The 26,684-nt window shown below is 40.8% G+C and overlaps 1 protein-coding gene across 7 annotated transcripts in view; it reads right to left on the bottom strand.

The window, feature by feature from the left end:
* The window catches only part of BABAM2 (BRISC and BRCA1 A complex member 2), a 450,382-nt gene that overhangs the window by 85,032 nt on the left and 338,666 nt on the right, over positions 1-26,684 (bottom strand). For all 7 annotated transcript variants that reach the window (XM_002757914.6, XM_017964446.4, XM_003734762.5 and 4 more), the window contains 3 exons: positions 13,221-13,320; positions 9,169-9,239; positions 6,158-6,240 (listed from right to left, as the gene is read on the bottom strand). In XM_002757914.6, coding sequence (XP_002757960.4) covers positions 6,158-6,240; positions 9,169-9,239; positions 13,221-13,320 — 254 coding nt within the window. The remainder of the gene's footprint in view (positions 1-6,157; positions 6,241-9,168; positions 9,240-13,220; positions 13,321-26,684) is intronic.

Consider the following 26,684-nt stretch of genomic DNA (forward strand, 5'->3'; position numbering starts at 1 on the left):
GAGATCTCTGTGAACATTAGTCATTTAAAATCAAGAAAAAAATCAGTAAGAACCTATCATTCATTAGACTGAATAAACACCGCCACCCCACCCCAGTCCACTATAACAGCTCTGAAATGAAGAAATACAGCAATCAAAGGCCTGCAAAGATACACTGGAAATAATGTGCAAGGCAAAATCCAAAGAGAACTTTTTCCTTTTACAGATATAAGACTGTTTATAGCAATAACAGAGAAAGCTCTATTGTTGTATTTACATTATAACATATATAGATGTAATATATATGACAATTAATAGGACAAATAAGGGAGAGGAAAAGGAGCAATGTTGTATTTTACCAGAATAAAGGCGTTGTTCATCTTAAGGTGATTACATTAAAGATACATATTGCAGGCTGGGCGTGGTGGCTCATACCTGTAATCCTAGCAGTTTGGAAGCTCAAGATGGATCACCTGAGGTCAGGAGTTCGAGACCAGCCTGGCTAACATAGTGAAACCCTGTCTCTACTGAAAATACAAAAATTAGCTGGGCGTGGTGGCACATGCCTATAATCCCAGCTACTAGGGAGGCTGAGGCAGGAGAATCGCTGGAACCCAGGAGGCAGAGGGTGCAGTGAGCTGAGATCGTGCCACTGCACTACCTGGGCAACAGAGCAAGATTCCATCTCAAAATAAAATAAAATAAAAATTTAAAAAAGATGCATATTGCAATCTCTAGAATAAACCACTAAGAAAGTAACTCTGCATTAGGTAGCTAAAAAAAAAAAAAAAAAAAAAAAAAAATCAACAAATATCCTTCTTCTTGCTCACTGTGCTTCAGATATACTTGGTTAAGAAAAGTTCTTTGCTGCCTCAGGGCTTTTGCACCCACTCCTTTCCCTGGAATCAGCTTCCTTGTCTGTCTGAATCACTCCTAAGGTCTCAGCTGAAATGTCACCTTCTACAGGAGGTCTTCCCTACCATCCTCAGAAGAACTCCTTCTTATTCTCTATTCATAGCCTTTTACTTTGTTCCATGATGCTGTTTGTCACCATTTGAAATTTATATATTTGTTAAGTTTATGTCTTTATTGTCTGTTTTTCACATTCGACTTCATTAGGAAAGAAAAGATGCTGTGTGTGGTGGCTCATGCCTGTAATCCCAACACTTTGGGAGACTGAAGCAGGTGGATCCCCTGAGCCCAAGGTGTTTGAGACCCGCCTGGGCAACAGCAAAACCTTGTCCCTACAAAAAATTAGCTGGGCGTGGTGGCACATACCTATAGTTTCAGTTACTTGGGAGGCTAAGGTGGGAGGACACCTGAGCACAGGAAGTTGAGGCTACAGTTAGCCATGATCGCGCCACTGCACTCCAGTCTGGGTGACAGAGTGAGACCCTGTCTCAAAAGGAGAGAGAGAGAGAGAACACCTTCTCCAGAGGCAGACATAACATATGAGAGGCTCTCTCTCACAGAACTGTGTCTTGCATAGACAAGTCATAAAATATTTATTTTTAAAAATGCATACTATTGTACTTCACCTTGATCTAATCTTTTTTCTCATCAACTAGATAAGAAGTTGGCAAACTGTGAAGGGTCAAATATTTAAGGCCTTGCACACCATATATTACTGTCTCTGCTGCATATTCTTCTGCTTCCTTTTGTTTTCTAACAATCCCTTTAAAATATAAAGCTATCCTTAGGGCAGGGCCTAGTGGCTAACTCCTATAATTCCAGCACTTTGGGATGGGTAGATCGCTTGAGGCCAGGAGTTCAAGATCAGCCTAGGCAACTTGGTGAAACCCGGTCTCTACTAAAAATACAAAAATTAGCTGGGCATGGTGGTGCATGCCTGCAGTCCCAGCTACTTGGGAGGCTGAGGCAGGAGAATCGCTTGAACTCAGGTGGCGGAGGCTGCAGGGAGCCAAGATCACGCACTGCTCTCCAGCCTGGGCAACAGAGTGAGACGCTGTCTCAATAATAATAATTAATAATAATAATAATAATAATAAAGCTATCCTTAGCTCAAGGGCCCTATAAAAACAGGCTGACATGGGACTTGGCCCACAGCTGTAGTTTTCCAACTTCTGTGCTATGTTACTGTATCTTAAGGTCAGTTCTGAGTTATGTACTTATATCCTCTAATATCTGGCATAGTAATGAGCATGCAGTAGGTTCTTAGTAAACTCAGAACTCAGTTAAGTTGGAAGTAGAACCAAACAAGAGAAAAAAATGGTCAGATTTGGTCTAACAGGAATTTTTACCAGGGAGACAAGGCCTACAGCCCAGGCTGAATGACTCAAAGGGTCATTTACCAAAGATTTATGGGTAATGGAAAAAGACAGCTTGTCATACAGTCACAAATCTCAATACTCAACTGTCTCCCCTTCTAAGCAGCAACTCTGCTCCTGTAGACAGCTGCCTCCTTGTGTGTCTACTTATAGTGCAGCTGACTAGGACCCGCGAAAAAAGCACATAGCTTTTTTTTTGTTATTGTTCTGGAGGATTTTTTTTTGTTATTGTTCTGTTATTGTGCCTTGCTATCTGGTTCTCTTGCCACGCTGCATTCTGAAAAGCTACTAGTGGGCTGGGTGCAGTGGCTCATACCTGTAATCCCAGCCCTTTGGGAGCCCGAGGCGGGCAGATCACCTGAGGTCAGGAGTTCGAGACCAGCCCTGGAGAAACCCCAGCTCTTCTAAAAGTACAAAATTAGCCAGGAATGGTGGTGCATGCCTGAAATCCCAGCTATTTGGGAGGCTGAGGCAGAAGAATCGCTTGAATCTGGGATGCGGAGGTTGCAGTGAGCTGAAATCACACCATTGCACCACTCCAGCCTGGGCAACAAGAGCAAAACTCCATCTTAAAGAAAGAAAAAAGCCACTAGCTTAAAGGTAACATGTACCTCCAGAGGTAAGCATAATTTGGCAAATATGGATTACCTATACAACTGCTATGAATAATTCTTTCCTGCTCCATCACTAACTCACAGCCTGTCTTTAAATAAATTATTTTTACCCTGGCCTTAGATGATGGCCAGGAAACTTTCCTAAAAATAGTTTCTGGATGGGAGCAAGTTTCTGATCCTGCTACAGTTCCAAAATTTGAGACCTGCTGAAAATGAATGATGGAAGGAAGGAATAAAGGAAGGAAATGCTCCATGGCTACAGTCATGGCCACAGCCCCCCTCCTGAACTGCCAGAATGCCAGGTTGTTGTAATACCTCCTGAGAGATCCCGAATCTGTACAATGCTTTTCCTTAAGGCAATCTTGCTTTTGCAAACTCTGGCACAGTCTGAGGTCAGAGCTATCTGTCTCAAGAAGAGTGCCTCTTTCCTCAAGCATCCAAAATGTGTGTAATTATTGCCAGGAGCAGTCCTCTCAATAGCAACCTTCCTGGGCCCAGGGAGATAGGGAGGAAGGGGAGAAGAGAGATGCTATTTCATGTCCTGCTAGGTCTTCAACCTCCATGAAGTAGTAGAGGCAGCCAGAGGGGAATGGCTCTATTTCCAGGCATTTCCTTTTCACCCCTTGAAATCTCAGAATAATTCACTGCAATGTTCTTTGTTAAGTCTCTGCCACCTCATATTCCCCTCCCCATTTTCATGGAAAGGATAAAAAGGAACAAGTGGTCCCTTGGGCATTGTAACCAAGCCAGTAGATGCTTCTAAAGGAGGTAAGTGTCAGATGCTTAACTAACTGTGTGACTAAGTAAAACACATTATCTAACAAAGCTTCATGTTGAGATAGCAAGTCCTATATTTTAGATAAGAAAAAAGAAAATGGGTAAAAATAATTTATTTAAAGAGAGGCTATGAGTTAGTGATGGAGCAGGGAACAGCATCAAAGTCCTTTGATTCACAGGCAAGGTCTTATCTGCCAGAAGAGCCAAGTTGTTTCACTGGAAAAAGTAAATGAAACAACTCGCAAGGTCCCTGGTAGCTGTTCTAATGAATGCCGAGGGGTTCTATGTTTCTGAAGAAGGTAAATTCAAAATGAAATGAAAATACGACTCTGGGATTTAATTTTGCATGTCTGATTTGGAAAAGCTAAGATAGAAAGGCGGAGAAGGAGCTGTAAGAAGTACTGAACACATAGTACCAAGGAGAAAATATTCTGTGGGGCACAGACCTTCAAAAGCAACAGCAACAGCTATAATACTGAATGTACTGACGAGGGAGTTGGCAGAAGCTGGGAGGTGAATATTCTTTTATCCCTGACCATCACTGCAAGCGACAATTTTTTCTTGCTAGCAACCACCAGAATATTCATCTTTGAACTGCATGTGGAAAACACAGGTTATAATTGAGCAGTGCCATGAAATATATTTTCCCCCTTATTCTGATATGATCTGACATCAACAGAAAGTAGAACCATGGCTAGGAGACCAAAGATTCAGGAAAAACAGACTTGGGCTGTTATGCCACTTTGAGATGAAGGAACTGGTTGAAGCACTCATCTAAATTAGTGTTGGCAATCGTCCTGCTGTGATGGAGTTGTCCACAGCCACTCAGGAGGCAAGAGACCATCACCACCATCATTTGAGATAAGGCCAGGTCCCTCTTGAGCTAGGTTAGGGGAATCATACCAGGCAACTTTCCCAAGTCACAAGAAATATTAATAAATTAAGGAAGCAGTCAAGATCTGGCATTGGGTCATCAGGTTAGAGAAAGAATCACTGAGACCAAGGTAGTAAGGTAAAGTGAATACAGCAAATAGGAAGTGAGATTTCACAAAGGAATTAAGCCTCAGAATGCCAAACCAAAGCAAGGACATATAAGGTCAGAATCAAAAGTGGTGGTAGCAGTATCAGTGGTAGGCTCAGATCAGTAGGGCCATCGAAGACAGTGAGCAAAGAGGAGATTGCCAGGAGGCCTTGATTGTAAGGCTTCCTCCTTTACCTGGCCCCAGGCTGTCAGTTATGGTGGAGACAAGGTGCATGGCATCTTGAAAAGTGGTGATTGTTGGGCAACACCTAAAGGCAGAGAGGCCCATCTCCTTACAACTGTAGCCTATGCTCAATGATCTCTACATGAATTATACCATGATAAAGATTTACTTGGAGGTTTTCTTCTTTCTGCCACTACAGATGCTTTTTGTTTTTTTCCCTTACTATCTGTTGGTGTGAAATCAGGCAGAAAAATGAACTTAAGAACTATTTTAACTGAAGCAAATCACAATGAAGAAGGTAAATCTGCTGTGGAAGAAAAATCCCTTAAAGTCACTATCTTTATACTGTCTGATGCCTTGGTTAAATACAACCAAAGTTATTCCTCCTGCAGTAGTTTATTAAGGCATAGGGTAAGTTCTAAAAGCAGTGGGTTTGAGTGAAGTCAATTCAAAACCACTGCTTTTCTCTAACTCAAGCTGGGAAAGATAGCTCCTTTGCCTTGGCCTGAAGACTAAACATTGTACATACCAAATTACTATAGAGTGAAGGTCTCAGTTGACTTACAACTTGAACCTGACTCCATGAGTCACTGGTTCTTACATAATCAGGAAATAAAAATACTCTATCAAGAGAAAGCTGGGGCAATGTTTATGGACTGATTGATTAATATGTGACAACGATCATTAAATATGCCTACTATGCAGAAGAATGTCAAGAAATGACGTTGCGGATGCATTAAAACATTGCCCCATCTTTAAGTTATGATTACGTTTTATCAAAGTTTTAGACTTTTCATTTCATAGGGATGATAACCAAATGATCACAGCAGGTATGTCTCCAATAATCCTAAAAGTCTTGAGGCCTGATACCATAAAGATAATCTGAAACAGAAATCTGTTTAGAGTAGGGTTTCTCAAGATTGGCAATACTGACATTTTGGGTTCAATAATTTTGTGTTTATATGTGAGGGGCTGTCCCATGCACTGTAGGATGTTTAGCTGCATCAATGACCTCTACCCATTAGATGCCAGTAGCAAACTCCCACCCCCTCAGTCGTAACAATCAAAAACGTTTCCAGACATTGCCAAACGTCCCCTGAGGTGCCAAATCACTCCAGTGGTTGAAAACCACTGGTCTAGAGATATTTTCTCTTTAAGATCACACAATAAATATATATACACCACAGTAAAAGGAACCAAGACAGGTTACAAAAGGTTCTTGTACTGATTATGACATGTGGTTTAGGACATTTAAAAATGTATGCTGACATGCTGACAGCAAAAGTATACTCACTGTGTACAAGAAAACAAAAATCTTTCCACATCAGCAGCAGAGTGAGTTTTGTAAAGCCTTCTGCATCATATTCCACGACACCTCTAAGTAATAAAAACATACACACACAAACAAAAAAAGAACCCTCATAAAAATAAGGCATAAAAGTGATGAAACCAAGTAAAGAATATATTCATGAAGTCTTGAAGGCAAATGAGGATTAATGCAGGAAGGGACTGGGGTTTGAAATGACAATATCTCGGCTTAGGTCGCAGCTTTGCCATTGACTATCTACTATGACCTCAGGCAAATCACTTAACCTTTGCAGCCTTAGTTTCCTTACCTGCAAAACAAGTATAAAAATATTTGCAAAATTCATTACAGGATTGTGAAAAACAAATACGATGAATCATAAAATACTATACAAATGTTAGTTATTACATTAATTATGAGTAAAAGGACATATTAATAAATCAAGTCAGCAATGACACTATAATGCCAAATGTCAGCATACTACCTGTACAGTGATTAAGTCTGACTTTCACTGGGCACTAGACAGCAATACATGATTACACTATTACTAAATCTAGTATTATATATCACTTTTCTTCCAAAGTATGTGGAATCCTTTCACTTGTGTCCCCCCTCCCCCCATCCTTCTCACTGGGCTCAAGATAAAGTAGCAACATTAGATGGGTGGATGCTGGGATCAGGAGGGGAGATGCACGTGTCCTGTGTCAAAAGAGAACACCCCATGACCTCCGAAGGCGCCAGGCGGAATTCTGTAGGTTCACCTTATCCATTTCCCTTAAGAGCTGAGCACCTGGGGGATGCTGCCATAATGTGACAATACTAACCACACTAAGGACAGATAAAATTTTCTTTCTCATCCATACAAGGAGGACTCTGATGTCCTTAGAGATGCCCTACCCCTGACCAGACCAGGCCAATCAGGCCATTGATATTGATGTCAGCCCAGTTTAAATTGGAAGGAACAGTTATACCTTTGTAAAGGTAAAACAACTAAGATGCTGAAGGCCAAGTGATCTGCTACAAAATAGTTGGTATATCATTCAGATCCTAAGTCAACAATTCTAGTCATTAGTTGATATTTCTCTCTATGAATTTATTGATTTATTTAATTTAATTATTTTTTTTTTTTTTTGAGACAGAGTCTCACTCTGTTGCCCAAGCTGGAATGCAGTGGCATGATCTTGGCTTACTGCAACCTCTGCCTCCCAGGTTCAGGCAATTCTCCTGCTTTAGCCTCCTGACTAGCTCAGATTATAGGCACCTGTCACCATGCCCAGCTAATTTCTGTATTTTTTAGTAGAGACAGGGTTTCACCATATTGGCCAGGCTGGTCTCGAACTCCTAACCTCAGGCGATCTGCCTGCCTCGACCTCCCAAAGTGCTGGGATTACAGGTGTGAGCCACCGTGCCTGGTCTCTCTATGAATTTATAATTAGCCCAATAATGTTATAGTGCTGATAGTGAAACATTTTAGGTCCTGCATCCCATAGGCAAAGATAAGCATGTAATCTTTTTAAGTATATTACTATACTACATGCATAATGAAACACACACAAAAAAGAGCACACTAAAAAAGAATGAGATTTGAAAGCAAATGTAAATGTAATTTTCATAGTTTTCTTGTATTCCAATAGAGTAAACTGTGTAACTCCTGGGGTGTGTGTACTCCATTTTGGAGGTCACTGTGCTAGCTTCTTCATGTTCAATTATATATACCAAAGATCTTACTGAAAAATAAGAAGACCAGTGGTATTACTTATTAACCACTCTTTGTATCAAAAGTCCTTTCTCAAAATGTTCACAAATAAAGCTGAAAAATACCTTAAGTATTAAAGACTCGTGTGAGAAACAGTCATAGTGTTTGGGTAATGACAATTCTATTTTGGAGAAATGAAAAATTCATTTATGGGAATGAAAAAAAGTCTTAAAATTGGTTTGAGGAGTCAGAAATTTTTTAATAATTGTGCCACAGTTTGAAAATTATATCCCAGAGGGTGACAAATTCTTATTTTTGGTTTCATCTTCTCTTCCCTATTCCTAATTTCCTTTTTTCCTAATTTCTTTATTTACTTATTTAAATTTTTAATTTTATATTACTAGATATATTTATATATTTATAAGCCTTCTGTGGAATAAGGTGGGCTATCATCAGACTGTTTAAACCCTTACTGCCTAGTTACCCACAATGGGTAGAACGTTCTACCTTCTAAAGAGCATGAGGAAAATACATTCCCTCTTCCACTGAGCCAAGCCCAAGGAGAAGCTTGATCAGGCCTCTGATTTATTTAAGGAAACAGGGCTGCAGGGCAGCACAGCCATGGGCAGCCAGAAGGAAAGGGCAAAGGCACAGGGATGGGGGAGCCGGCAGCGCTCTCCATGTCACAGGCTTTCCTCTCCCATCTTGGTGCTTGCTTTCAGCTCCTAACCTCAAGTATGAGTCACTGCTTTTACATCAAATTCTGGATTTCCTCCCCAAATCTGTGTGGCACTGTTGGCAAATGGAGTCCTGTCAGGAGACCTGAGTCCTGGGAAAATGGGATTCCTGCCCTGGTTCCACTTCTTCTAGGGGTGTGACTTCCACTGGGCTACTGAACTTACTGCAATTTCTGAAGAATGACACATTCTTCAACAGAATGTGTCAGTGATGCCCACCTGGTTCACCCCATGGCTACTGTGAGGGAATGGAGGTGAGAATGCTGTGTAAATTGTAGGGAGTTCTACAACAAGTGACTGTTACCATCATTACTACTGCTGTGTTCAGGGTTGTCCTTGCTGCTGCTCTATGGAAGGTATTTGATTCTACCATTTGCCAAAGAATACAAAAAAGAAGGGGATCCTGGGAGCTTTGATAAAAACAGCATACCAAAAAGGATCAAAGTGGCATTAAAAAGATATCATGTGTAAGAACTAAGTGCTATTTTCTTAATCAAGCCCCCATGTTGAGGTTATCAGCAAGTGAGGGCATCACTGGTGTATCATTTAAACAGGGCAGAACTTACGTGCCAAAGTGACTGAGGAAAGCAGCAATATATTCTCTTCTTTTGTGATACCCTTGAATCACGTACTGCACCTGGAATAGAAACCCAAAGCTGAGAAGTGGAATGGGAAGCTTTTAAAGGCTTTATTATAAAAAATTTCAAAGATTCAGAGAAGCAGAAAGAATAGTAAAGCGAACACCCGTATTCCCACTACTTACGTTCAACAACTATGACTATTGTGCCTACTTGCTTCCTCCAGCCATCCATCTACCTATCAACTTATCAATCAACATTTCAAAGGAAATGAGAGACATCATGACAGTTCACCCCTAAATATTTCAGTATATATCTCTAAAAAAATAAGACTTTCTTCTATATAACCACAATACCATTATTGTACTCAAAAAACTTAGCAATCAGTCTCTGAATTAATATAGTACCCTGTCCATTTTCAAAATTTCCTAATTGTCCCCAAAATGTTTTAATTTTTATTGTTTACTTTGAAAACAATTTCTTTTTGAGACAGAGTCTTGCTCTTGTTGCCTAGGCTGGAGTGCAATGGCGCGATCTTGGCTCACTGCAACCTCCACCTCCTGGGTTCAAGCAATTCTCCTACCTTAGCCTCCCAAGTAGCTGGGATTATAGGAGCCTGCCACCATACCCTGCTAATTTTTGTATTTTTAATAGAGACAAGTTTCCCCATGCTGAGCAGGCTAATCTCAAACTCCTGACTTCAGGTGATCAGCCCGCCTTGGCCTATCAAAGTGCTGGGATTACAGGTGGGAGCCACTGAGCCTGACCCAAAATGTTTTTTAAAAAGCAGTGTACAATTAAGGATCAGCCATTTGTTTTTAATGCCTTTTATATCTAGAATAAATTGTACCTCCTTGAGTGTGAGTATGTGTGTGTGCCTGCATGCACATATATGACACTGACTTTTCAAATAAATTGGGCTATGTCCAGGTGCAGAGGCTGACACCTGTAATCCCAGTACTTTGGGAGTCTGAGGCAGAACAATTACTTCAGGCCAGGAATTCAAGACCAGTCTCAGCAACACAGCCAGACCTCATCTCTACAAAACATAAAAGAAATGAGCTGGGTGTGGCGATAGGCACCTATAGCCCCAGCTACTTGGGAGGCTGAGGGAGGAGGAACACTTGAGCCCAGGAGTTCAAGGCTGCATTGGGCTTAGATGGCACCACTGTACTCCAGCCTGGATGACCTCATTTCTTCAAAAGAGCAAGACCTATCTCTTAAAAAAAAAAGAAAAAAAAGAAAAGAAATTGGGCTAGTAGTCTTGTAGAACATCTCAATTCTGTTTTCTTCCTTTTTCTTTTACTCTCTGTATTTCCTATAAATTAGAAATTAGACCTAAAGGGTGATTAGTTGCAGGTTGAATGTTTTTGGCAAGAAAACTTCCTAGACAATACTGGGCTTGATCACTTGGCTAAGGTGATGACAGCCAGACCACGCCATTGAAAGGGAATGCTCCCTCTGCCACAGTGAATAGTCTATGGACGCACCTCCTGAAGCATGGAAAGACCTAGTTTCCCATCAACCTTTCACTTAGTGGTTTTTGTATTTATTGGAGATCCTTGTCTGAATCAATGATTTCATTATGGATTGCAAAATAATGATTTTTGAATCCCATCATTCCTTTTGCATACATCAGCTGACAATCCCTGTCAAGAGCTTTCTCTCATCAAATGGGGTTATTTGGTTACCTTGAGCTCCTATTAAAAAAAAAACAAACAGAATAATGCTTCTTTCTTTTTAGAATTCTAATATTCAGAATAAGGAGTATTACAATAGGAGATTTTATTTTGCTTTGCCTTTTTATATGCCTTGTTATCACCAAATGACAGTTTCTATTAAAAAAAAATTGAGAACTCATTAAGCTAGGCATCTGAAAGTTAGTCATTTACCCACTGGCTTCTAACACGAAAACGCATTCCTTATAATGTTCTCATGATGCCTAGAAGAAACAGTGGGAAGGACAGACCCCCAAAATTGTTTATATTGGCTATAGCCACATTGAGTTTCCATAGCTAACAAAAGCTCAAGATAAAGCGCTTGAAATAACCTTGACACAATTGGTACTGATAGCCACGTTGTACCCTTTAAATGTAAAACAATTCTATTTATATAATAGGGGTTTGTGTCAATTTGTAAAAACAGTGCTTACTTTGCAGGCTTAATGCAGGATCAGAAATGTTATTTTGGGAAAAGAAAAACAGATGATAAGTTTGCTTAAGTGGCTTTGTTTAAAAAGGGGATGAAAACAGTTCTGTATACTTGATTTTAAAAACAGAAAACCATTTTAACAGAAACCCACAACAAAACTGGCTATAAAGATAGATTCCAATATAATTATGGAAATTCATTTGAAGAGATTGTTTCTAAAAGCAGCCCATACTGTCCTCATTTGTGGCAAACAGAAGAACACCAATTTCAAAAGACAAGTAAAATTAATGAAAGGAAACCAGATAAGAAAAATTGACTGATTCTTATATTTCTGGGAAAACAGTATTATAATTTTTTTGAGGAAAATGTATGACTAGAAATTAATCTCAATTGGAGAGCTTTAAAAAGGCTTTTCTTCTCTGTTCTGGAAGGCGAAATTTGCATTTTTCTCCATAATTCTGGGACACAGATTTGAAGGCAGTGCAAAGCCCCAGAATGTAAATAAGAATTCTGTCCTCTGATCAGTTCTGCAGCGGGGCAGAGGCTGGGGGAATTTGGTCTGATGAGAAGCAACCCCTGTCTGAGCATTAAAGCCTGGAATCTGTGCAGCCCCACAAACTGCAGAGTTGCCAGATTTTAGTTTCTCTGACATTTGAAAAATAATACTGAAGCTTTTGAAATATTATTGTACCTTTAAACTATTTTCTATATAGAAATGAGCTATCTTTTGAGTGAAAGAGACAAAAGATCTATTTTCCAAGCCAATGTAAACAAGTCAACAGGAGCAAAGACAATTGCACTCTGGCACTTAAACAAACTGAGTCACAGTCCACGTGGGAGAAGAAAGAGAGTCAGTATTGCTTGTGCATCAGTATCGCTCGTTTTCAGCTAAATATACAGGCTGGACATTAACAAGTATATTCTTACACTTTTTGGAAATGTCTTACAAAAACCGTTAGAGTAGGCTCAGCTACTTCCTAATGTAATGGCTCCTTAATGTAGCTAAGAGAAGCCTTAGGTCATCTGACTGAGTACAAGACCAGCTGACTGGCTGGGCATGGTGGCTCACGCCTGTAATCCCAGCACTTTGGGAGGCTGAGGCTGGTGGATCACCTGAGGTTAGGAGTTCGAGAGCAGTCTGGCCAACATGGTAAAACTTCGTCTCCACAACAATATAAAACATTAGCCAGGTGTGACAGTGGGAGCCTGTAATCCCAGCTACTCAGGAGACTGAAGCAGGAGCATAGCTTGAACCTGGGAGGTGGAGGTTGCAGTGAGCCAAGATCGTGCCACTGCACTCCCACTTGTTTGAGACAGTGAGACTCTGTCTCAAACAAACAAAATACCAGCTGACTTGGGAATCTTGCCCCTAGGCACAGGACTCTAGTGAACTGCTCCCAGATATGACAGGAGGAATCAAAGTCTGACAATTAAAAAGTGAGGTACAGAAACAGAGAGAAAGAGATGAAGGCAATTTTAAACAATTACTCTGGTATCAACTAGTGGCAAACACATGCACACACACATGCATGCACTGGATAACTGGGAAGCAAGGGCGTTCCAAAGTTTTAAAGTTTAAGAAGATGCAAGATCGGACAAAAACTTAGGGTAAAGGGAATTCAAGAAAGAGGGACTTCAGGCATAAAGTTAAGAGATTAAGATAAGACTGGAACAGAAGGTCAGAATCCCTAGAAAAGGAAGAAGGAGGACAAAGAAATAGGGAGAGAAACAGATGAACCGTAATTCATAGTAGGAAGGGCAAGTGTCAGATGGAGGCTGAAACCAAGCAGACGGTCTAAGAAAGATGGAGCATGCACAATGATTCTGGGTACATGGTGAACTGGAGGAAGGAATCTCACAAGAGGGACGAGCCAGAGACTTGCTTTTACCTTGTTGGTGAGCAGGTGGCATACTTGAGGAACGTAATCAATGAGACATCCTCCTCCTGGAAAGGCTGGGATATGAAGAGCTGAGGAGCCTCCAAGTGCACTGAAAGGACAAGAGTACAATGAACACTTCTCTTAGGGCTCAAGCAACCTTGGAAATGATACCCCAAGCAGACTTGGCTTCTCTCACCGGAATGTAGCCACCAACTGCCCAGGTTAATGATGATGGGTATATGGGCTTCACTTTATGATTACATATCTGTATTTTAATTCATTTTATTAAATTAGCGTGTTTGCATTATACATCACTGATATCACACAACAGCACAAATTAGAAAGTTTTGATTGGCATGGGCAAATGTCTTACCAACATTAATGGGCTATAGGTATTATTGAAACATACACTTTTATACTCTTCATTATGCCCAATTCATTGCTGGGCACAGATAAGTTATTCATTAAATACTGTAACTGAACTAAAATGAATTGATGCAACACTGTAGCAGAGTACTAAAGAGACTGGTTCTACAGCTTATTAGCCATTACCTTGCATTCCAAAAGGTATATAAGAAGGTGCAGTCTAAACAAGAAGGTACAGTCAATAATCATTGATCCAAGCACTAAGATACAATGTTGATTCAGAAACAGTTTCCAGAACTTTCAGAAATTCCTTTTCTCAGGCTGGGCGCAATGGCTCATGCCTGTAATACCAGCACTTTAGGAGGTTGAAGCAGAAGGATCACTTGAGGTCAGCAGTTTGAGACCAGCCTATCCAACATGATGAAACCTCATCTCTACTAAAAATACAAAAATTAGCTGGGCGTGTGGTGATGGGCACCTATGATCCCAGCTACTCAGGAGGTTGAGGTAGGAGAATCACTTGAACTCAGGAGGCAGAAGTTGCAGTGAGCCAAGATCACGCCACTGCACTCAAGCCTGGGTGATACAGCGAAATTCAGTCCTAAAAAAAAAATTCTTTTTTTCAGTTTAAATTAACCAGCATAGAATTATTTTAAAAAATTGTTCAGAACTTTAAAGCATACATTTCATTTACTGCCCTGAATCTTGACTTCATCTTCTTTCCTGTACTCACTTTCCTTTTGCTTTAGTTTTTCTTTTCTTAATTTTATTTTAATGCATATATTTCTATAAGCCCTAACCTCTCTCTGTAATATGATGGGATATTTTTTTAAATCCCTAAAATCCCTTAATGTTGTGATTACTTATTACTGGTGTGATTATTTATAATGTTGGATTATTGTCCAAGACTCCACAGTTACAAGGTTTTAAGTGGAAGAAAAGGTGTGACAATAACTGCCTAAAAGATCATTTCTAAAGAGTTCTGGGTAGCTGGGTGCAGTGGCTCACGACTATAATCCCAGCACTCTGGGAGGCTGAAATGGGTGAATCACTTGAGTCTAGGAGTTCAAGACCAGCCTGGGCAATATGGGAAGACTCTGTCTCTACAAAACATTTAAAAAATAATCAGGCAGGGTGGTGCACACCTGTAGCCCTAGCTACTTGGGAAACTGAGGTGGGAGGATCATTTGAGCCTGTAGGCAGAGGTTGCAGTGAGCTGACATCGTGCCTCTGTGCCCTGGGCTGGGCGATAGAGTGAGACCCTGTCTCAAAACAAACAAACAAAGAGTTTGGGGCAGTCTGACTCGGTCTAGGGTTTGTGATACAGGGATAATGTGTGTGAATGTGCATATATATGTATAAAACACTACTATAAGGACTCCAAATCCATCCTGTCTTACTATTGACTACAGATTTCTGAAATTAATTTTCCTGGTAAAAATAAATTTTGTGTTTTCTCATGGAAATAAAAATCTAAATGAACAAAATCTTGAGTGACACAAGGAAGTCAATGTGGAGTGGAAATATTGACTTTTTCTACTCAGATGTTACCGAGAAGCACAACTCTGACAACTGAAAAATTATAAGACAGTGTTTGACTAAGTATGACATTAATGAATCATCTGCATTCCGCAACTGCACAGAATCAGCAAGACCATCATTTCCTTTTGCTTCTCTTAGAGTAGGCATTGCACTAGATTTAGCCTAAATTCTGAAGATGGCTAGGAAAATTCCTGTGACTTCCTATGAACGAAAGGAAGGCTTTCTGTCTTCTGTTTTTATGTACGAATTACACAGAGGCACATATCTAACCAGAAGGCTCTAATGCTTTCATTAAGATAGAAAAATGATGATGAAAAAAATCCATAGTACAAGAAAAATAAATACAATATTTATGTCCTGTAGCTACTGGTGGAATATCTATACAACATAGATAATGGCAAGATCTAAGCTATTAATAGCTCACTTAGAGGAACTATCCTTGGCATAATAAAATTCCAAAAAAGAAAATAATTTGGATGCTTCTCTGACGCTGACAGTAATAGGCTTTGACTTATATAAAATATTACAAGAGAAGTCTTTAATCAGTCATTAAATTATATACAAGGAAGGAAAACAGTCTGAATAATCCTCTAAAGGCTATCCCTCTCTCTGCTTGGATTGTGTCATTCTGAAATACAGCCGTTAGACAAAAGTTACCTGTAATGATGGAGAGAAGCAGAAAAGAAGTGTGAAAAGATTCAAAGACTAGCTGTTCACTGCCAGGCCCATGTTTCCACACCCTGCTTCTGTCACTACCAAGAACTAACATGTGTTGCTAGGTGCTTTGTCACATTATCTAATTTAATGTTATCCATAGTTCAAAGAGGTAAGAAGTAGAAGTATCATTGTAATTTTACATGTGAAAAAAATTGAGGCTCAGAGAACAGAAAATATGCCTAGGTTCCCACAACTAGACAGAGGTAAAACCAAGATCTGAACACAGGTTTGCCATGAGTTCAGGCTGTTTCTGCTGAAATAGGTGACTTCCCTAAAAGGAGGGGGATCTTAATCACAAAAGACTACAGGGATGGGAAAAAACAGTGGGTCTGGCTATCAGTGAGCCAGGCCAGCATGCCAGTATGATGAAGGCTTCAGACCATCACCTAAGTAGACACTTGTGACGTATGGCTCATCTCCCTTTACAGTTTACCACACAGCAGCAAGGCAGGCACTCCTCTTAATTTTGTTCATATCTCAGTACTCTCCCACCCCAACCATCAAACCATCAGATTCATTTGATCTCAAATTTAGGCCAGCCACTCTGACAGGTCTAATTCTGAATGACTTAGTTGGCTGCCCAGGGCAAGCCTCAATAGGTGTAAAGCACTTCGGGTACTATGAAATATAGTTTTAACTGAGAGTTTATTTTTTAAAGGATGTCATTTCACCCTGTATTTAACTCAGTAGTTTCTTAGCTTGTAAGGTACAAAATCTACATCCAGTGTCACACACTGATAAGTGCTGCTGATTCATGTATAAATATCCGCCTCATCGGTAAATATTTAACAGGCTTGCTATAGCCTGAATGCTGCCCTGATCATGCTGAATAAACTAAGTCAAGTGCCATGAAATAAAAGAGTCATTATGTTTTTACAGGGTGCAAGATGGTGGTAAGGCCTTGTGATCTCTAATCTTTAATATTCATGAATCAAAAAATATTGGACTGAAGATGTATAACAGGACACTCACCCTGTGCAGAGATTCCAGGGCTCACTCAAGATATTTCCAGGACTGCAGGGCTGGCTGAAGAGAAGGCAGGGCCTGACTAACCCACTAAGTGGCTGGGGAAGAATTATGAAGAGATGAAAGGGACCACACAGTGTTGATACTTCTGAGCTGCAGAGCAGGGCGGTGAAGAAGCACAGTGAGAGGTAAACTGGTGTGGCAGGGGCTCAGGCTTAACTTGGGAGGGGAAAAGGGTGAAAACAGCTGTTCTGATGAGAAGGCACTTTCTATCTCTTCATGGAATAAAATAAAACATGAAATAGAACTGAAGCTGCATCTGTGGATATAAATTGGAAGGACGAGGCCAGAGTTTTAAAAACCTTTCTAATGGTGGAGGTAATTAAATAGACCGAAACGAAACCAGAAAAGCATTTCCACGTCAGTCTTATTGGCTCTAAAACTCAAATGTAAGAACTATCAATACTGAATGTATTAATTAATCCTAGTCTTTCCATGGAAATGAAACTAATAGAGCCCTTTGTGACCTTTGCTCTGTCTTCAAATCATTGCGTCTCTCATACAGTCATGAGCCACATACAACATTTCAGTTAATGATGGACCCCATATATGAGAGTGGTCCCATAAGATTACAATACCAAATGTTTACTGTACCTTTCCTATGTTTAGATATGTTTAGATACACAAATACTTACCATTGTGTTACAACTGCCTATAGTATTCAGTAGAGTAATATGCTGTATAGGTTTGTAGCCTAGGAGCAATAAGCTCTACCAGATAGCCTAGGCGTTTTAGTAGGCTATACTATCTAGGTTTGGGTTGCTACATTCTATGATGTTTGCACAATGACAATACTGCCTAACGACACATTTCTCAGAACGTGTCCTGGCCATTAAGCAATGCATGACTATATTGAAGACTTAACTTGGCTGCAGCTTGACAGCATAAAGGAATTGCTTTTATTTTGACATAGAAAAATGCAGGAAGTCAGCCTGTCTGCAAGCTTGACTTGGGACAATGGGATTTTTATTTTGACCCATTATGAAACAGCAACTCCCTTTCCTCCCACGTGGGCTTTTACCTTACTGGTCAAATAAAATGGGCAAAATGTAATTGTGACTGGAGAAAACTAGAAGGGTCAGTGATTCTCAATCACAATTCTTGCTTCTGTCAAGTTTCCTTTCTCTGGTTCTACCCAACTTTCTCATTAGTGCCGTGGGATAGCACCACCCTCAAAAAGACCTGGCCAGGCACAATGGCTTTGGCCTGTAATCCCAGTACTCTGGGAGGCTAAGGCAAGATGACTGCCCCAGGCACGAAGTTTGAGACCAGCCTGGGCAACATAGCGAGATCCCATCTCTAAAAAAGTTAGAAATTAGCCAGGCATGATGGTATGTGCCTATAGTCCCAGCTACTTAGGAGCCCGAGGCAAGAGGATCACTTCAGGTCAGGGGTTGGAGGTTGCAATGTGCCATGATTGCACCACTGCACTCCAGCCTGGGTGAGTGAGTGAGAGACTCTGTCTCTTAAAAAAAAAAAAAAGATATCTCTCTCAAAGCATTAGAATGGTTAGAGTACCAATCAGTGTTACATCAACACAAAAACAGCACCAAGCACTCCAGGAGAGACTTTACTCTAAAAGTCTCTGTCCCAGGGTCATGACAAAGTATTGTCAGAGACACCTGGGTCAGCTTTAGCATCCTGCTTTTGCCCCTGAATTGGGTTCTCAGGAGAGGAAGCTGACCTGGCTGCCTCCTCCACAATATGATTCAGGGGGCTGTTGGAAGTCAAAGCATGGAAAGGGGAACTTCCAGGATGATAGAAACAGCCTGTAGCCTCCAAGCTAAGAAATCCTAAGGCAACGTGTGCTGCCTTCAGTCCAGTTCACCAAACACTAACTGTAAGCCTAACTATATCTAAGGACTTGAGTTTCCCATTCTGAACACATGACTAGGGTACCAATGGCAAGTCCCTCCAAAGAAGAGGAACGCCAGGGACCTCAAGAATCTGGGGCACTCTGTAACACCAGATGTTTCCTGGTGGCCTTCCAGGAGAGCCATCACCATGGAACAACTCACTGTTATTTACTGAGTACCCACTTTTGCCAGACACTCTACTGGGCACTTCATATCTCTAAACCGCACAATGACCCTGCCAAGTAGACCTAATTAGCCCATTTACAGATGAGAAAACCGACGTTCTAAGAGTCTAAGTATCTTATCCAAGATCACCTAGCAAGTAAGTGGCAAAGGTGGGCTCGAACCCAGGTCTTTCTGGTTCCAAAGCCTATGTCCTTTGTCATTAGGAATTATTTCACAGAAAGATGAAATAGAATTTTAAAACATCTAATCCCTACTAATATACTGAAATAGTAGAATAAGTGATTGAAATTATCTATAAAACATTTATCCATAAAATTAATCCCCTTGTCATCTCACTTTTTATCATCTTAAAGATATGACATGTCACAACAAGGTAACCAGGTGGGAGTAAAAAAAAATCATGCATAGTTCTGAAAACCCAGAAAAATATAAATATTAAACTAAGGAGAGGCTGCTGCTTCCTCCTCCTCCTCCTCCTCCTCTTCCTCCTCTTCTTCTTCTTTTTCAAGACAGGGTCTTGCTCTGTTGTCTGTGCAGTGGTATGATCACGGCTCACTGCAGCCTCAACTTCCCAGGCTCAGGTGATCCTCCCACCTCAGCCTCCCGAGTAGCTGGGATCACAGATGTGCACCACCATGCCTGGCTAATTTTTTTGTATTTTTAGTAGGAAAGGAGTTTCACCATGTTGTCTGGGCTGGTCTCAAACTCCTGGTTTCAAGCGATCTGCTACCTTGGCCTCCCAAAGTGCTGGGATTATAGGCATGAGCCACCACACCTGGTCTTGTTTTGTTTTCTAGCTAATTTTTTTTTTCTAGCAAAGCATTTTCTAGACTCGTTGTTAGCTCTCAACTCATTTTACAGATTCAACTTTGAGCCATCTCAAGAGTGTCAATCCTTCAGTTACACAAAATCAGGGTGTAATTCCATATGGAAAAAATTTAAATGAGTACAAGAGGACAAGAAAATAAAAGACAGGAGATGAGAAACACGAGTTTAAGTATATGAGTGGAAGAAAATCTATATATTCACACTGAATCAGAGGCTCGTGGAAGCATTGATGCAGGTCTGACCATGTTACATTTGTGATTAATCTAACATTTCTACTAAACACACTTTATAGCATAAGTAAGGTCTTTGTGAGAGTATCGTATTCCACTTTTTGTCTCTTACTTTTAAAGGGATATATAAAATTGGAAATGTCCTGAGACAATGACAACTAGATTAAGCACTCAGAAAACATTCCTCCTTGGAGCAAAGTCTAAAAAAGTTGAAATTGCTAAGTTAAATTTAAATAACTTTAAATAAAATACAGCATTATTAAATAGAGTAAAAATATGGGCCGGGCACGGTGGCTCATGCCTAAAATCCCAGCACTTTGGGAGGCCAAGGCAGGTGGACCACTTGAGGTCAGGAGTTTGAGACCAGTAGGCCAACATGGTGAAACCCCGTCTCTACTAAAAATACAAAAACTAGCCAGGTGTGGTGGTGACCTCTGTAGTCTCAGCTACTTGGGAGGCTGAGGCAGGAGAATCACTGGAACCTGGAAGGCAGAGGTTCTAGTGAACTGAGAACCACTGCACTCCAGCCTGAGTGACAGAGCGAGACACCGTCTAAAAAAAAAAATATGAAGGCATACTACTATATAGATAATTTTGATCAGCTGTTCTCTGATTAGGCACAGTATAAATGAAAAGAGTTTAAAAGGCATTAAGAGGAATTTGGTTGGTAAATGAACTCTCCACAGAACAGAATAGTGAATAACTCCATCTACTAAGAACTAATGCATCATGTCCTATATCAAGTGCTTTTCCTCTACGATATCATCTATTCTTCATATCAACCTATGACAGAAGTGTTATTCCATCTTACAGATGAGAGCACAAGAACTTCAGAGAAGCTAAAGAACCTCTCTAAGGTCATATAGGTGGTGAATGACAAAAGAGGCATCGAACCCCAGGTCTCTCTCTCACCTAAATCCACCCCACTCTCAGGTCTCTGGTTGTCACTTTTGTGACTTCTATGTCCTTATCTGCATACTTGACATCTGGTTCCACATGTGTCTTGGGTGTTTCAGCAGATGCCTGGGCTGATCCAAGTCCTTGAGGGTGTTTCCAGGAATATTTATTAAACTTATTTTGGTACCTGAACTGAAGTGATTAGTTCAGGGCCAGAGAACTTGGTAGACACTTCCTAGCAGAAAGAAGGTGGAATGCAAGCAAAGTACTTTACGTTTTAAAAATGCAAAAGATGAGACTATAGTAATTGCAGACAGAATATGTCTAATGGCATGAACATTAACGAAGTCTTTGTTCAGAAATGTGTTTTGTAAGTTTGTTAACATCTCAAACAAGCCTTTAAGAGGCAGTAATCTTACCAGATGTCCACCATCAGGATTTTGTTAGCATATGGAAAAGCATTTTAAGTAAGCCCCCCAAAGCGAAAATGGACTTAGCAGATGTTGTTCTACAAAGAGTTGGTATGAACTACTTCTGATGATGCCCAGTCACTCAAGACACAAAAAAGGTAAGAGGAAGAAAAGGTTTTTTCCTCTTGTTGCATCTTGATTCCAGGCCTACTACCTGCCATTGATTCCATTACAGTTTCTTTTCTTTCATTTTTTTTCCCTTTTTCTTCCTTTTTTTTTTTTAAGGAGTTTGGCTCTTGTTGCCTAGGCTGGAGTGTAATGCCGTAATCTCGGCTTACCGCAACCTCGGCTTACCGCAACCTCCACCTCCCGGGTTCAAGCGATTCTCCTGCCTCAGCCTCCTTGAGTAGTTGGGATTAAGCATGCGCCATCATGCCTGGCTAATTTCGTATTTTTAGCCAGAGACAGGGTTTCACCATGTTGGCCAGGCTGGTTTTGAACTCCTAATCTCAGGTGATCCTCCTGCCTTAGCCTCCCAAAGTGCTGGGATTAGGATTACAGGCTTGAGCCACCATGCCTGGTTCTATTCATTTCTTTAAGAAGTGAAACTATTTTAAAAAATCAGTGGTCAGGAAAGAATTTACTATGAGTTTATTATAAATGTACAACTTTGAAACTCCAATGAATGGCTTTACTGCTCTTAAATAGGTACGGGTTACTTTTCCTATAAATTACCTTTAAAACATTTTCCCTGGAGGAGAAAAATCAGTGCATACAATAGTTATCCTAGATTAAACCTACAAACATGTTTCTAACTCCTTCTTTCTCTCTGTACACAGGTTTTAATGATGGTCAAATAAAGATGTAGAAAATAAGAAAAAACCTTCTGCCTTTCCAGGACACAGAATAGTGTCACCTGATTTCTGTTAACTGGTATTTACTAAAAGCTCGGGCACATAAACAGCACGAGGTAACTTCACGCACACATCGCTGGTCTCTGCGTTCAAGGAGCCAATCTGTAGGTAGCTAAAGCTTGACTTGCACACAAAAATGAAAAGATACCAGAAGGTGAGATTAGCACAGGTTTCCAAAGAGCTCTTTGCTTGAGTTGTTACAACAGCTTTACAAAGTAGGTAGCAAGTGTCAATATACTCATTGTAGAGAGAAGAAAAAAAACCTGAGGTTTGAGATGGATGATTTGTCTAAGCTGGAAACAGTAGAACTAAAATTATAATCTTTCTCTGTACCTGGAAGTTTCATGTTTGCTTAAGAATAATCTGAGGGGGCTTGTTAAAAACTCAGATACCCAGACCCTACCCCGAAGAAGGCAATTTACTAGGTTCATTCAGCAGCAGGTCAGAGGTGAGACCTGGGAATGTGCATGCTCACCTGTTCCTCAGGGAACACAGGTGGTCGTCACATCACAGTTTGAAAAAATACTGCTCTAGACCTCACGCAATGATGCACAACTGGGGCTGGAATGAGAAGGAGTGTGGTCAATGCAAATGAGCCTCCCATCTCTCACTGACTACTTGAAGGGCACTGTGGACAACAGGAAGGTAAAGAAAACACAGATCTGCTCTTAAGGTCTAGTATGGGAAATAAGACATTTATGGAAACAACCTAAGGTGGTTTCTGCTAGATGTGTACATGGGTAAAATGAAGAGTGGTTATATTCAGGTAAACAGAAGGCAAGGCAAGGAAGCAGTCAAATCAAAACTGAGGCTGGAAGCAAGGAAGACAGAGACACTACTTAACAAGGCAGGGCAATGGATCCAAGGCTAGGATCTCAATGTGGATGGCAGACCATGGGTCCTGGACCACACTGAGCAGCTTTTAGCCCAGTGAGAAAGGTATATTTCATATTTCAGGCTGCTCAGGGTGCCTACTGGTCAGGTGTAGCTACCTAAAGAGGAAGCAAGAAGAACAGGGGTAGATCCTGATGCAATGCCAACGGTGAACTGGAAAGGAAAGAAAATGTGAGGTCAAAAAAATGAAAGTTCTGTTTAGTCATAAGGTGAGAGATGTCCTAGAGATTCAAAAAAAAATCTGGGCTTTGGGCTTTGAGATTGAATCTCACCCAGGTTCACTGCTGAAATTTCTCCTTTACTCTATCAAATTCTAAATGTATCTCTCTGGCTCAGACCTTTTTGGAACTCAGGATGTGCATAGCCCACTGCCCTCTCCCCACTGCCACTGGTTGTTAAAAATGCACCTCAAACTTAACCTGCTCACAAGCAAACCTGCCCCCAAAACCTATTGCTCCCATATCCATCTCAGCTCAGAAGATGGCAGCTTCGATTTCTTGGTTCCCAGACCAAAAACCTCAGTCATCATTGACTCCTTGCTCTCACACCCCACAATCAATTGTCCTGGTTGGCCTAAGAGGCACCAGCTGACAGCAGGGCTCAGAACCTACCAGAACTTCTTATTGGGATTAAAACCTCCCTGGTTAAGCTGGGGTGATTTCTACCTCAGGACACTGGCCCAGTTCTCCTGCTGTTCCTTCTGCTTGGAACTCTCTTCCCAGTCATCTGCGGGGTGGGCTTCCTCACCTGCTTCTGAGAAATATCAACTTCTCAGTGAGGCTTCCTGAACAATCTATTTAACATAACCCCCTGCTATCTCTGATACTTGGTCTTCTGTGTTGCATTTTTCTCTGTGGCATAAGATATGCTACATGTATTCATTTATCATCTCCCCCTACATGAGTTCTCACTAGAATAAAAGCTCCTCCAGAATGAGGATCTACATCTGTTTTGGTCACTTTTATAATCTCATTACTCTTGCCAAGAACAATGCCAAGTACATTCGGCACTTAATAAATATCTGTAGTATGAAAGTCCAATGAATATGGGAAAAGATATGGAAGTCAAATTTCTAAATGGAAATTAAAGGCCAATAAACATATATATCTTTATGGAAATAGTCTTTATAGAAAAGCAAGGTTTAAAGGTCTTGGAAAGGGGTTGGCAAACTTTTTCGGTAAAAGGCCAGGTAGTAAATATTGTCATCTTTGCGTCCATAATGCCTGTATTGCAACTACTCGGCTCTCTTGCAGAAGTGCAAAAGCAGCCACAGATGACACGTACATGAATGAGCATGGCTTTGTTCCAACAAAATTTTCTTTATGGAAACTGAAATTCCAGTTTCATGGAATTTTTACAAGTCACGAAACATTATTATTTAAGTATTTTTCTAACCATTTACAAAATGTAAAAGTCATTCTTAGCTGTGGATTGGATTTGGCAAGGAGGTTTTAGTTTGCTGACTCTGGATCTAGGATTATGGGAATATCTGACAGATGCTGAAAGTAGGAAAAGTGCCGGGCGCGGTGGCTCCTGCCTGTAATCCCAGCACTTTGGGAGGCTCAGGTGGGCGAATCACCTGAAGTGGGGAGTTTGAAACCAGCCTAACCAATATGGAGAAACCCTGTCTCTATTAAAAATACAAAATTAGCCAGGCGTGGTGGTGCATGCCTATAATTCTAGCTACTCAGGAGGCTGAGGCAGGAGAATTGCTTGAACTCGGGAGTTGGAGGTTGCAGTAAGTCGAGATCATGCCTTTGCACTCTAGCCTGGGAACAAGAGTGAAACTCCGTCCCAAAAAAAAAAAAAAAAAAAGGAAAGTAGGAAAAGTATCCAGGAAGAAATATAGGCAAAAAAAAAGACCTGCATTAGATTATTAGCAAAAAATGAAAACAGGCCCTTTGGTCAAACTTCTTAGAGGGCATATTCCATTGGCAGGTAAACCACAAGAATTAGCCTTTTTCAGGCAAGGGTGAGGAGAACATTATTAGGCAGCTCGTGGACTGTGGGAGTTCTCACAATGATACTAGATTGTAACTGTGCAAGAGGGAGCTATTTATATGATTTTGAACGAAGCTTGAGGCATATTCTGGTGCTTTTTAACTTCTATGTTAGGTGAAAAAGCTGCCTACAAAAGCCTTCCTCCCACCCAAAATACTAGCTGTTAGTTGGTGACTGATCCTCAGAAATATTAAAATGAATCATATATGCTCTTTTCACAGCGCAAAAAGAGATAATTTTAAAACTCAGAAAATGTCATAAACCACACAATAGAGAAGCTATCCAGCCTTCAAGTTGTAAATAAATAAAATCCTGTTCCTGCATGGAAGCCTCTTCCTCCTTTGGATCCCAACGCCCGCAGGGCTGGCTGGCATTAACCGTGTTCAGTCTGATGCTGACGGAGCCTTTGCTCTCCATCTTTCTTCCCTGGGGCCTACCCTTGTCAGCCTGTCTGTCCTTGGGAACCCACAGCACTCAGCCTTGCCGTTTCTCAAGTTGCTGCTCTTCTCACCTACAGGCAGTTTGTGGCTTCCCTGTCTCTACTGCACTCAGCCCAGGTTGGCCTAAGCAGCACCAGCTGAGAGCAGGGCTCAGCCTTTATCCAGGCTCCCGGAAAAAAACTCCAGGGTTAAGTTTCTTCTTTCTATTCGGAGAGACAGGTATTTCTGTCTTTGATCCCTAAGCTCTATTTTCTTTCTCTTGTTACTAAACAGTTCACTCCCTATCCACCCCCCTTTTTTTGCAACTTCATCATTTTTCCGCGTTGCACCGTTTGGCACAGGGGAAGGAAGGAACCACATCAAATAAAGGAATGCAACCGCAAAAGCTGCCTTGAGAAACAGGGCCCCAGATTTTTTTTTTTTTTTTTTGTCAATTTACCGTTTTTGGACTTGTTCTCCCATAATCAAATCCTCCCTATCGTGCTAACAATGTGGTGGTGTGTCAAAACATTGGAATTCTGCTTCAATCAGCAACCCAGAGCTTAATAGGAAAATGAAGCAACAAAACGTTGCTCTTACTGTTAACCTCAGGCTAGGCCTGTCCTTACGATGGGTACTGTTTTCTTCTTTATGGTAAATGGGCCAAACGCTCAGTTTGATGAGGGCTTGCATTGTCAGCAGAGGCCCGCAGCAGTGTCTCCAGCATCATTCTGGCACACTTCTAAAGCAAGAGGGACAGTCACTTCAAGTACCGCAAACTGAAGCAGGAAGCATCCCACAATTAGTAAGCAAGAGAAGAGTTAAGACTAAATTTGTTTGCAAAAATTTAAAAGATACATTTATTTTACTGGCAGCAAGTCAGGGGTCTGGCTCTATGTCTATAGTTATCACACAAGGGCTTGTGTGAAATTAAAGTGGTTGTTTTGTTTCGTGTTTTTAAATTAAAAATGTGTGCAATATGTAAACCATTTAGGGACAACAATAAGGTGCCACAATTCCAAACAAAAACATTTCAAGTCATTACTCTATGTCCTCAGGGAGTATGTGATTCAGTTAATGTTTATAATATTCATCATCAGTGAAAACATCAGTTACAGGTAGAGAGTTTTTGATGTAGCCATTTTTCAATCTTCTGTGATTAACTTGGTAAATTAAACTGTTTGAAG

Source organism: Callithrix jacchus, chromosome 14 (genome assembly GCF_049354715.1).
Source record: "Callithrix jacchus isolate 240 chromosome 14, calJac240_pri, whole genome shotgun sequence".
Classification (NCBI taxonomy): domain Eukaryota; kingdom Metazoa; phylum Chordata; class Mammalia; order Primates; family Cebidae; genus Callithrix; species Callithrix jacchus.